This window comes from Pleurodeles waltl, chromosome 7 (genome assembly GCF_031143425.1).
Source record: "Pleurodeles waltl isolate 20211129_DDA chromosome 7, aPleWal1.hap1.20221129, whole genome shotgun sequence".
Lineage (NCBI taxonomy): Eukaryota > Metazoa > Chordata > Amphibia > Caudata > Salamandridae > Pleurodeles > Pleurodeles waltl.
The window spans coordinates 287,972,755-287,985,559 of NC_090446.1; the positions used below are offsets into that span (position 1 = coordinate 287,972,755).

General features: G+C 43.1%; 1 protein-coding gene across 1 annotated transcript in view; it reads right to left on the reverse strand.

Moving 5' to 3' along the window:
- Positions 1–12,805, reverse strand: part of LOC138304023 (protein-glutamine gamma-glutamyltransferase E-like) — a 137,675-nt gene that overhangs the window by 21,030 nt on the left and 103,840 nt on the right. Inside the window, exons 10-12 of the mRNA XM_069243675.1 lie at positions 8,524–8,889; positions 7,739–7,896; positions 4,504–4,637 (exon numbers count right to left, since the gene is read on the reverse strand). Coding sequence (XP_069099776.1) covers positions 4,504–4,637; positions 7,739–7,896; positions 8,524–8,889 — 658 coding nt within the window. The remainder of the gene's footprint in view (positions 1–4,503; positions 4,638–7,738; positions 7,897–8,523; positions 8,890–12,805) is intronic.

Consider the following 12,805-nt stretch of genomic DNA (forward strand, 5'->3'; position numbering starts at 1 on the left):
GGTTCTGATGAGCTGCGAAGCTGCGATGTGGTCTCCAGAGTAGTCGCCGGGGCTGCTGTTAATGAAGGATGTGAGGGCCTACTCCAAGAATGCATCCCGCTGTAGCGGTCCTGATGCAGTGACAGGCTTCGATGCAATGCAGCTATTTGCAGGGGTTCTGATCCACATACTAGTGGCAATGCACTGGTTCTGCTCGGGGTTGTGCAGCAGAGGAGATCAGTTCAGTTTGGTCCACAGAGGCTGACAGATCAACTTAAGCCCACTTCCAATTGTCCAGGACTGTGGTGGCACCATTGGGCAGGGTAAACTCACAGATGACAAGTTCAGGTGCAGGTGCCCCGTTGTTGGAAGCCTGTTATGTCCCTGAGGCTTCAGATAAGGAGGCCAGACAACTAGCCCTTGGAGTCACTCTGGTGTTCTGGGTTCAAGAGATGCAGGTCCAAGCCTTCTCCACTAAGCAAAAGTTCAGCAGCCTGTAGGTCAGCAAAGCAGAGCAGCAGCACAGCAAGGTAGTAGTTCAGCAGGACAGCAGTCTGGTCGAGTGGCAGCTCTCAGCAGCTCAGCAGTCCTTCTTCCTGACCGAGTATCAACAGGTTCAGAATTGACCCTGAAGTGGTGGTGTCTGAGGTCCAATATTTATATCAGTTGTGTTTTTGAAGTGAGGTAGAAGCTTATAGACATTTCCTTTTGAAATCCTAAGGCACTGTGCCCTCTCTGTCCAAGCTCTAGACTAACTACAGGGGGTATGCAGTCCTTTCTGTGGAAGCATGACAACTGTAGGTGGGGCTGTGCTAAACCCCTCTCTGCCATCCTGCCAGTGATGGCACACCTGAGCTCCATATTGTGTGTGGCTGTCTAGGAGGAATACACAAAGCTCAACTGTCAGCTACACAACATCTTGTGGCCCAGGTAAGGGCTACAGATACTAAGGGGCATATTTAAGAGTCCCTAGCACCACTGGAGCATCACCTTTTGCGATGCTCCAGAGGCACTATGCCCTGCACCTTACTTACAAGGTGGCATTAAGCCACTTTTTGGGGCTTAACACCACCTTGTAAATGTGGCCCCTTCACAAGCAACACTTTGCGTGGAAGGGGCGTGCAATGGGTGTTGCTGTGGGCATGCCACAGCAACACCCATTGCATCTTGATGCAGCCCCAGATTTACGAGAACTCTAACACCACTCGAGGGGTGGCAATAAAATGGCGCAACAAGGAGAAATACTTTTATTTCTCCTTATTTTTTGCAAATCGCCATTTAAGATTGTTTTTCTATAGGAAGATGTCTCTTGCTGCACAAAAACTATCTCCCCATCAACGCAGCCATCCTTGCACCAAGGCGCAAGGGTGGCTGCGTTCTCGTACGGCTGCAAATTTAGCACCGGCATAGGGAACAACAGAGGGATATGCCGTATTCAATTAAATACGGTGCATCCCTGTGTTGAGTAAATGACAGAGGGCGACGCTGCCAATTTTGGCACAGCATTAAGCTCTGTAATTTTCTGTTAAATAAGGGCCTAAATGGTCAAGGTAGGAAAATTACAACTTTCTAAAAGTGTAATTTTCAAAAGTGTAAATCACAAATCCAACTTTACCATGAGTTAGAACTCTTCATTACAATTCTAAAGACACCAGTCATCAAGGGGTTGCCTGGTCCCACTTGACAATTATAGCTTATCAAGTGTAATTAGGTAACTCCAATTTTATCCTATGGGAGAGGTAGGCCTTACAGTAGTGATAAATGTATTTAAGAGTTTTTCAATACCAGAACATGTAGCCCTTAAAAGTACATGTCCGACTTTTTAAATACACTGTGCGCTGCCCTCTGGGCTGTCCACGGCCTGCCCTTGGGCTGACCTATATGTATTAAAAATGAAGGTTTAGGCCTGGCCAAATGTTTACTTTGCCAGGTCGAAATGGCAGTTTAAAACTGCACGCACAGGCTGCAATGGCAGGCCCAAGCTATGTTGGAAGGGCTACATTTGTGAGTGGCACAATCAGTGATGCAGGCCCACAAGTAGCATTTAATTTACCGGCCCTGGGCACATGTAGTGCCACTTTACTATGGTATTACAAGTATATTAAATATGAAAATTGTGGATTTAAGGAGTGAGCACATATACATTAGCACTGTTTAGCAGTGGTAAAGTGTGCAGAGTCCTAAGGACAGCAAAAACGATATTATCAAAAAGGGAGGTAGAAGGCAAAATGTCTGTGTGAAGGCCACTCTAAGGCTGACAGTTCTAACCACATTGCTGCATGGTAGTCTCTATAATAAGAGGCTAGAATAAGTAATAGTTACAGTGGATGACATGTTATTATCAAGGATTCACAGCTGTCCATTGTGAGATTTTCAGTTATTGTTATTTGTAGTGCTATTTTAACGGTTGACAGCCAGCCCTCCTCCAATTTTGCTAATACAGTTTTTATTGTTGACTATAGGAACATCAGATAGGGACTGCTTTGTGATGTGTGCGTGCAGAATATTTGCTGAACCATGGTTATGTATTGAAGGTGAAGTTTGGTGTTGGTTTTTGTAAGTAGGTCAAAGATGGCAAAGTGATTTTTGTTCATGGATCTTGAATTGATTAGCAGGTATTTTTAGTTGTTGTGTTTCTTTCTTTTTTATGTGTTGTAGCATGAATTGAGGTGAAGGGATATAAGGCATTTTGATGCAGCTGGTTTGGGGGTGAATTGTGCATGTTGTCTTTTGTGGAGGTGGAAGGGTGGTTGCTTGGTTAGAGAAATTAGGATTTTGATACATGTTTGTGTCTGTTTGGGCTTTTGTTGTTGCTCATGGTATTATAATTGATGTCTTGTCCATTGATTAGTGTACAGTGTGATCATACATTTATGCCTTCCCTTGATTTTTAGTTTCCTTCTGGAAAGGAACATCATGTTTGCAGGTTGTTTGGGCGATGGTTATAGAATTGTTGTACTGTTTGTGATAGGTTGTGTGGTGTTAGTTCCGTGGTTGTTTTTGTTTTGGAAAAGTTAAATGGTTGATGGTCACTCAGCATTTATATATTCGGGGTGTGCATTTAGTATAGGATGGGTTTTAGGGATAATTAGTTGATAACGATTTTGTAAGTAAGGGGTTGCTTACCTGAAAATCATATGGTGGCCAAGGCCCTTTCAAGGCACTATTTGGCCAAAGAATGCAACATATGCAACCCATAGACCTTTACCTGGATGCCCTGAGCCCTAGGGTTAAATAGCCCTAGTGATCAGGTGACCTTAGGCCAATAGGATCCTTAGCCCTAATCAATCTGAACTCTAGCCCTAGATGACAGGTCCAATGGGAGATAACAGCTGAGTATGGCAAAGTGATAGAAAACAATGTACACATTTCTCACAGTGGATGTTCAGAGGAGGCCGGCTCTGGCCCCTAATATCTTGTCTCTCAGCATTACCTCATTAGGGGCCAGATATAGGTAGAACACAAATTGCGACTTGCAATTTGCTAGTCAAAGCGACTGCAAATTGCAACTCACAATTTGCGATGCATAAAGGTGTCTCAGACACCTTCTGCGACTCCCTATGGGGTCGCAAAGAGCCACCTCATAAATATTTAGCGAGTCTAGGCACTCACGGGGATGGTGGCCTGCTGGAGACAGCAGACCACCATGTCCGTGACTGCTTTTAAATAAAGCAGTTTTTTTTTTCTCTTTGCAGCCCGTTTTCCTTAAAGGAAAACGAGCCGCAAATAGAAAAAAATACCGAAACCTTTTGTTTCGGTTTTTTTTAGAGTAGGCAGTGGTCCATAGGACCACTGCCTGCTCTGAAAAAATAATCTTGTGAGCATTCACAAAGGGAAGGGACCCCTTCCCGTTTGCGAATGTGTTACCATCCACTGCGAGTTGATTTGCGACCGATTTCGCGGTCGCAAATCAACTTACATCGCGGTGTGAGTCGCAAATAGGAAGGGAACACCCCTTCCTATTTGCGAGTCGGAAACACATTTTGCGAGTCGGTTCCGACTCGCAAAATGTGTTTCTGCATCGCGTGAGGGCATTAGCACCTCGCAAACGGCGCTTTTCGCCGTTTGCGAGGCGCTAATGCCTTGCTACATCTGGCCCTAGATTTCTTTAAAAACCAAGTATAACCAATCTCATCTCCAATGTTCTCCAAAACTATATGAATTAGTCCCCCCTAGTCACAGTAACATAACCTAATACATAGGGAGGTCTGGACTAATACAGCTTACAATGTGCTAGCTAACAATATTTCACACCTTCCAAAGACAGCTTATTGACTAATCAAAGTGGCAGGTAAGCCTGATCTTAACAGGAGCTGCACTGGTAAGGGGAAAGTAATACTACTTTAATAAAACATGTTTTGGGAAAGGGAGGACATCAAAGTTCCCATCCCAATATATTTAAAAGCAAGACAAAGGGGGCAACGTTATAGGCAGACCGACTTTTTCTCATGAAGCATAGCACGTGTACATTAAACAGTAGGATCCATTTGCCTTCTAGGCGGGAAACGCTGAAATTTCACTTACTCTGCTCTGATTTGCCCATCAATCAGCCCGCTTCCTTCTGCCACCAAAATGCAGTCATTCACTGTCAGCATGAGAGGATTCACAAATTTGATCTCCACGTTCACTGGCTCATAAACAATAGGCTGATCCCGGAACTGAAAAACAAAAATGGGAGTCGTTTTTCGGAGAAAGAGAAAGAACACTGTAGAATAGGTTTATGTGAAGAGAGGGAGTCAACGATAGCTTCCAGTAGGCGAGTCGTGGTCTGATTAGAAGGGCGATAGCTTTGGAACACGGTGAGAAGAGTTTTAGTACACACCATTCTGCATGACCAAATTCGGTGATTCTGGCTGAGTCATAATTTCTTCTGTGCCTCAATTTCCATATCATTAAACATTGGCAGTACTTTCAATTACGGTAATTCCAAGTAGTAAGAGCTCTTTATAATAAATAATTGTATTTACAAACCTACTGACGACTATAGGATATGAATTGGAAATATGTGATCAAAGTCTTCCATTTTTTTTTCAGGCTGGGCACATTACGCTTTATAGGTTAAGGGATTCAGCTTAACTACAGAGATAGATAATACTAATGAGCTGTGGTTATTGGTGATGGATTGGTTTCAGTAATAATGTCCAGTTCAAGCATGCGATGTTTTGAGAGCACATTAACACCGGTGTGACACAAAAGCTTTAGAAATGTAGAAGGATTCAAGCAGAAGTTGATACACTGACACTAGACCAGCATACTTTTCGCAGTATTGGAATTTTGAGTATGACCATTGTGTCAGTGATGTGCCCTTGGTCATATGCACAGAGTACCTGATCCAGTTGAGGTTTGACAGTGGGTGCTGCACTGGAATTGATTAGCGTCTGGAGTGGAAAATTTGAAGCGGGATAGTGAATCAGAATGCGTTTTTTTGCTACATATATTTAATATTACTGGCCTGCAAAAGGAGCGTTCTGTAGCTAATCAGATCCTGAGTGCTCTGGGCAAATTGAGAGTGCAGCAGGTGCATAAGCAATGTATCATCTAAATGTGTGGGTGATAAAAAAGGCAGCTCCAACCTCCTGTGGCGCACACACACCCTCTTTTCTAGCAGCTGCCAGTTCAGACACATCTCTTTGGACTGCTCTCTATGCTTTTGATGAGAGGAAGCCCAGTCAACCAGAGAAAACTAGAAATGTTCTTCTTTGTTACAATTCTGCATTTGAACGAGAACGTATTTTGAGGACTACTTTAGTGGTATTTATGGTTTTAGCCGATACAAAATGGACAAAAAACTGTATGAGCCTTTTCTCAGAAGACGTCGGTCATTGAGCTGTCACCAGACACTCCTTTTGTAATACAAGCAATACTCTGTGCCTGATTTATAACTTAGTGGAGAGTGAACTCCTTTGCAATGACAATGGAGTTTCCTTTCAGCCAAGACTATACTCTACACATCCGATGATTTAAATGTGGCCAGTCCACAGCTTGAGGACAATGCAGACTACTCTGTCTCTGCTGTGGTTAAACTCTTCTGACGGCCCCACATAGTGAGAGCCATCAGAGGTTTGTCTGTATGTCCATCCCCCTAATTTACATGGGTGGACATACAGCTGTTTTTCAATGCCTGTCACCGCTAGGAAAAACCTATGGTTAATGGGCACTTAAAAGTGCTCAATGCTCCCCTCACAATAGGAAGGACCTTCCATGGTGATGGATACTTTGGGATTTTCTTAGTGAAAAAATGTACCTTTGATGTACAGCTGCATTGGCAGGAACCACCATGATAGTGGTTCCTGCCAATGCTTGAAATGTCCTCTGAGCTAGCGGAGGTTTCATAATTTGCCATGTGGTACCTCTGTCAGGGAAAATTAGTAATTTACTCTGTTGCCCTGGCGGCAGACAGGCCATCGCCAAATTATAAATAAGGCCCTTAGGCCCAGATTTATACTTTTTCATGCAAAACTGCGCTAACCCATTCTAAAACGCCAGCCGGGCATCATATTAATGCAATGACGGTAGCCGGCAGTAAGTCCCAGCTAGCATCATAAAAAAGGATGCTAGCCGAGTGGGGGAGGCGTAGGAAGAACAGGCGGTGGTGCGTCAAAAGATGACGCTAGTCTGGTTAGAGGCATAAAAATGGTTCCAACCAGACTAGCGTCATTTTTTGACGTACAACCCCATGGACATGACTCCTGTCTTAAAAAGACAGGAGTCATGCCCACCACCTGAAAGGCCATGCCTAGGGGACATATGTCACCTGTGCATGGCCACTAGGCCCAGTGCCATGTATGGGCCAGAGTTAGGCCTTCCTAGGGCACTTTAAAATACTTACCTGTACTTACCTTACTTACCTGGGATGGGGTCCCCCCATCCTCTGGCGTACCTCTGGTGTGGGTGGGCAGGTCCCTGGGGCTAGGAATGGCACCTGTGGGCCCATTCCATGGTCTCTGACTATGGAAATAGGCCCACAGGTCCCTTAACGCCTGCCCTGATCCAGGCGTTAAATAAGCAAGCTTAGAGACATTATTTAAGGCCCCCTTACCGCGTGCTTGATTTTAGCACGGGGGATAAATATGGTGCTAAGGCCATATCGTCATTCTTTGCACGGGAACGCCTACCTTGCATCTCATTGACGCAAGGTAGTTTCCCGCAAACAAAAATGACTTTAACTCCAAAACTTTCACGCTAGACCGGTCTAGTGCCAAAGTATAATATGGAGTTTGGTTTGTGCCGAATTTGCGTAAAAAAGGTGCAAATTTGGCACAAACAGAGTATAAATCTGGGTCCTAGTCTTTGCTTTTGTAAAAATAGTAGCACTGATTTAAGAATGCAAAGTGTTCTGTGCTGTGGGACCAGTGTTTTTACTTAAGGGCTCATGGTTAATGGATATAGGATTCTATTGTTTAGGGAATCCTTCTAACTCACAGTTTATTTGAATTTGTTTACCTTTTCAATGTGAAGATTGTTTCTGTCACTATACTCCTTACTTCTATTAGCTTAACTCTTCTATAGTGCTATGAAGTGTCCTTTCAGTGAATTGTAAGTGTTTTACGAAATTACACAAATTCATAATAAATAAACAATTTTCAATATTCTCATGATATCCTATTATCATAGCGTGGCAAGATTGAAACTTGAAGATAATTCCATAGAGTGTTCACTTCTACATGAACCAGTGTCATCCTATGAATAAAGAATGACCTTTCTAGTACCACATTTGTGGCCCCTGAGCTCAGGCTACCATTTCTCATAGTAAATTTACCCTGATGTGGACGGAAGGGTTGTCAAGCGAGATGTCTTTCCGCACGAGCAGTTTTTCTTCATTCAAAACTTCACACAGTGCTGTCATTGCAAGCATAGAGTTGTTGCCCAAATAACTCCCATATTCAGTGTAGTATATCACTAATGGAATATTAGTCTCTGCAAAAAAAAAAATTAAATATATCACATTATTACCATTTTTCAGCTTTTATCTTCCACTTAGAAAAGAATTCATGGATAAAACAATAGAACCATTACTTTGGGTCTGTATAAATCCTGCAATCTGTGGGTATTTATCTGTTCTGTTTCACACTACTATTTCTCAGCTTGAGGATGCAACAACTTTTACTCTGTCAGTATGGCTATTTTTATCCTGTTACTATGGTGTCCCCTGCTGGTTAGGTTTGAGGTCAGTATACTTCCCATAATATTGTGAATGGCTGCAGCTGAATATATCCTATTCTTCCACCACGCCGGCATTCACTCTCCACAATTTTGTACATGTTGTATCAAAATTGAGCACCTTCTTGCTGCACCCTTTGACTCCATACATTACTTTCTTTTCAGTACCTTTAGCTGGTGATGTACTGTTACATCTTCCTCCCTGTGGTGTCCTTTAATCTAATCCCCAACAGAACAGAGATAGTGGGCAATGATGGCTCTCCACTTTTGTATGTAAATTACCTGTTTTAGGGCTTTTAATTGCCTGCACATTCCTTTATGTAGGGGCACCTTTTCACATCAGTCTCACATCTGTGTAGGAACTGTCCCATGATGCAAACTTACCTCCTTTTGGGCCAAGAGTAGCAAACTTGTTATCTGTGAAAATGTCCTGTATCCGTCTTCCAGTGTAGAGGATGGAGGAGCAGCTTATTTTCACCTGTACTTTTTTGGTCTCAGCAGACAGGTTTTTGAGATTCAATATAAGGTTGATATCCTCCCCAACCATAGCCCCGGATGTTAGTTTGAACTTTCCAGAGATAGTAGGTGCTCCATCACCTCCATCCTGGGTTGTTGTCCTGGGCTGTGGATCCCTAACTCCGTTAGGCAGTCTTGGTGTGGCATTCCGCTCTACACTCTCATTCTCTATGGTTCCACTGATTTGAAGTCTCCGGAGAGCTTTGTTGAACGCTTCTCTTTCTTTTTCGGAGCCTATAAGAGAATAGAGATATTAAATTGACTAGATTGCCTTCCCATGGGCAATGATTCTGCAGTGGTATGCATTACAGGGGTGTGTGTGTGTGTTTGTGTGCATGCGTGTGTGGTGGAATATCAGACACAGATGTTGTTTGTCAGTCAGGTAGGAGTCATTGACAGTGTGACATCAGCCTTTATGTTAGCATGTCATTAAATATGCTCATTTTAATTTTAAATTCAAATTGTAAAACCATTGCACTTGTCACAAGATTCTACCTCATGAAAAGAAGTCAAATCACCACAGTTCAGGATCTGTCTGACATAAAGTGCCATTGGATAACATATATCACAGCACAGCTAATCTCAGAGTACCCCACTGCATTACCAACCATCTAATTTGTCACTTGGACACATTAGGAAGCATTGAGGCGAAAGAGACCTGCAGCTGAGGCTCAGTGACTTAGACTGTATGGTGTACTGTGCACACCACAGCAAAGCTGCGCAATGATGCAGCCTATCAATGGGATTCTAAACATGAGGGGCCTGATTCGCAAATGTAATCTTACACGTTTGTGTAAGTTTGCAATTGTTTGCTAGTCACAAAGGGATTTATGAGTAGTGTCTTTACCACAGTGAAGTCTACAAATATACAATGATAGCTCTTTTATATGGGGAGACTCCACACTTGTAAGGATACTACTTGTAAATCTTGTTGTGAATTTGCACACAATTGTAATTTACACCAAAGTGTAAGTTTACCTATGTGAATCATTTCCCAAATTGGTAGTTGCACTCAGGTGATAGCTGGAAAGCATATCTGAATTTGGCAACAACGTTTGGGAAAACATTACAGATGCATTTAATTTCTGATTGGGTATGATGAACACAGAGAAAAAATAGATTTTATTCCTACTGGAAATTAAGAAGATATTTTAATAATAACATATGTATGTGCAATTGGTGTTAACATATGTAAATGTGTTTGTCAAGCAAGCACAGAATGTGAAACTTGGGCCCAGTTTTACAAACATGTGTGAGCACTTGCACAACTGTCGCAGTTTAGCTCTATGGACACAGACCTTTAAAATAATGAGAAAATTGACACTAACTTTTGTGTTGTATTGTATTGGCCAGAGCGTGTGTAAAACCTCAATGAATGTAGGTCTTGATCTTTCCATAGAACTAGACTGTCCTTCCAGAACAATTGTCTTTTTATATTCACATACATCTTTACTTAAGAGGGTATTTAGAATTTTTGAAGGTTAAAGAGATGATTTGCAAAAAGTCCAGTACACAAGTAGCTGGCATAGGTATGACAAGGTAAGTAGGGACACAAATATATATTTGATTAAAAAAAACAAAGGTGTAAGATTAGTTATAGTCAGAAAAACATGATGTATTACTTATTTACAAAACTAACTTTAACTATACAAACATTAGAAATTCTAAAGTTATAGTTACAACTTTCAGTTAGAACATGCACCCCACCCAAAACCTATTATAACTTGGGCAACCCTATATACAGGGTTGTCTACTTGCTAGTCACAGTAAATGAAATACAACTTGCTGATCTACAATGCAGTGCTCTAATAAATTATATAATTTTATGAGATGAGTCTCAGTATGAATGCTATTAGTGATGCAATGAGATAATGTTGTTTGTTACACTGGAATGGAGTGGAGTGGAGAAGCATGATGTATAACGCAATACAGTGGAATAGAGTGGCATAGAGTGGAGGATCATAGAGTGGAGTAAAATGTTGTAGAGCAGAGTGGCATTAGTGGAGTGGTGTGTCATAAAGTAGAGTGGAATAGAGATGCACAACGTGCAGTGGTGTATCATAAAGTGGAGTGGTGTGTCAGAAAGTCGATTGGAGTGGCTTAGAGTGGAGGTGTGCTGTACAGTAGAGTGAAGTGCTGTGTCATAGAGTGGCATGTTGAAGAGTGTGTTAAGGGGCAGGGCTGTAGACTGGAGGGTTGCAGAGTGGAGTGGCATGTTGTGCAGTGGAGTGGTATGTCATAGATTAGAGTGGTGTGTAGTAGAGTGGTGTGCTGTGTACAGTGGAGTACAGAGACATTGAGTGGAAAAGTGGTGTATAGTAGTGGAGTGTGTCATGGAGAACACTTGAGTAAAGTAGCAGGGAGTGGCATACAGGGAGCTGCTGTGAGAGCGTTGTAGAGATGAGTAGAGTGCCATAGATTGGAGTGGAGTGTCGTAGAGTGGCATAGAGTTGAGTGGCGTGCTGTAGAGTGAACCAGCTTAGAGAGCAGTAGAATTACATAGAGTGGAGCAGCATTGACTGTCCTACAGTGGAGTACAGTGAAGTGGCATAAAGTGACGTAGAGTGGAATGTCATGGAGTGCAATAGAGTGGAGTAAAGTGTAATAGAGCAAGTGGTGTGGAGCGGAGTAGAGTGGCATAGTGTAGAGTGGTATAGAGGGTAATTGAGTGGAGTGGTGTGTTGTGGAGTAGAGTGAGTGGCATGTCATACAGTGGTGTGTCATAGAGTGTCCTAGAGTGGAGTGGAGAAGAGTAGTGTGGAGTAGCGTGTCACAGAGTGGAATGTCGTGTCGTAGAGTGGAGTGATATGGTGTAGAGTGGACTGGCATATCATAGAGGGGAGTGGCATAGACTGTCATAGAGTGGAGTGGTGTGCAGTGTCCCAGAGTAGAGCGGATGGATGTCACAGAGTGGGGTGTTGAAGAATGTCATAGAGTGGAGTGCTGTACAGTGAAGTGGTGTTATAGAGTGGAGTGGCATGACATAGAATGGAATGGTAGGGCGAGTCATACACTGGTGTGTCATAGAGTCTCCAAGAGTGGAGTAAAGTGGAGTGGAGTAGAGTGGAGTGGCATGTCACAGTGGAATGGCATATTGTAGAATGGAGTGGCATGTTGTACAGTGGACTGTCATGTTGTACAGGGGAGTGGCATGGAGTGTAGTAGAGAGGAGAGGAGTGGTGTGGTGTGGTGTGGACTGACACATCTTAGAGTAGAGCAGATGGATATATCACAGGGTGCTGTGTTGTACAGTGTTATAGAGTGTAGGGGCAAAGAGCAGAGTAGCAAACAGTAAAGTGGTGTGTCATACAGGGGAGTGGCATGCCATACAGTGGAGTGGTGTGTCATACAGTAAAGTGGAGTGGCGTGTTCTACAGTGTCGTAGAGTAAAGGGGCATTAAGTGCAGTAGAGTGGAGTGGAGTAGAGTGAAGTGCTGCAAAGTGGAATGGCATGTCATAGAGTAAAACGGCATCTTGTGGGGTTGAGTGGTGTGTTGTAGAGTGAACTACATGTTCTAGAGTGTATGAGTGTGGAATGTCTTGGAGTGGAGTGGCATGTCATAGAGTGGAGTGGCATGTCAGAGAGTGGAGTGGCATGCTGTAGAGTAGAGTGGAGTGGTGTAGTTGAGAGTGGCATTTTGTACAGTAGAGCGGAGTGGCATGCCATAGAGTGGCATGTCACATAGGGTCTTAGATTGGGGGGCATAAAGTGAAGTGGCAAGTTTGAGAAAGGAGTGGTATGTCATGGAGTGGAATGGCATTCAGCATCATAGAGTGTAGTGAGTGTTGTAGGGTGGCATGGCATGTCATAGAGTGGAGTAACATATCATACAGTGGTGTTGCGTGTCATAGAGTCGAGTGGAGTGGCATGTCATACAGTGTTTTAGAGTGGAATAGACTCACTAAGAGTGGAGTGGCATAGTGTGCAGTGGAGTGTTGTAAAGTGGAGTGGCATAGAGAGGACCGACATGTTGTAGAGTAGAACAGAATGGAAAGGCATTTTATTGTATGGCGTGTCACAGAGTGTTGCAGAGTGGAGTACAGTGGCATGAAGTGAAGGGGAATGGAGTAGAAGACAGTGTTGCAAAGTGGAGTTGCATAGGATGGAGTGCTGTGTTGTAGAGTAGATTGGAGTAGTGTGACATTCAAG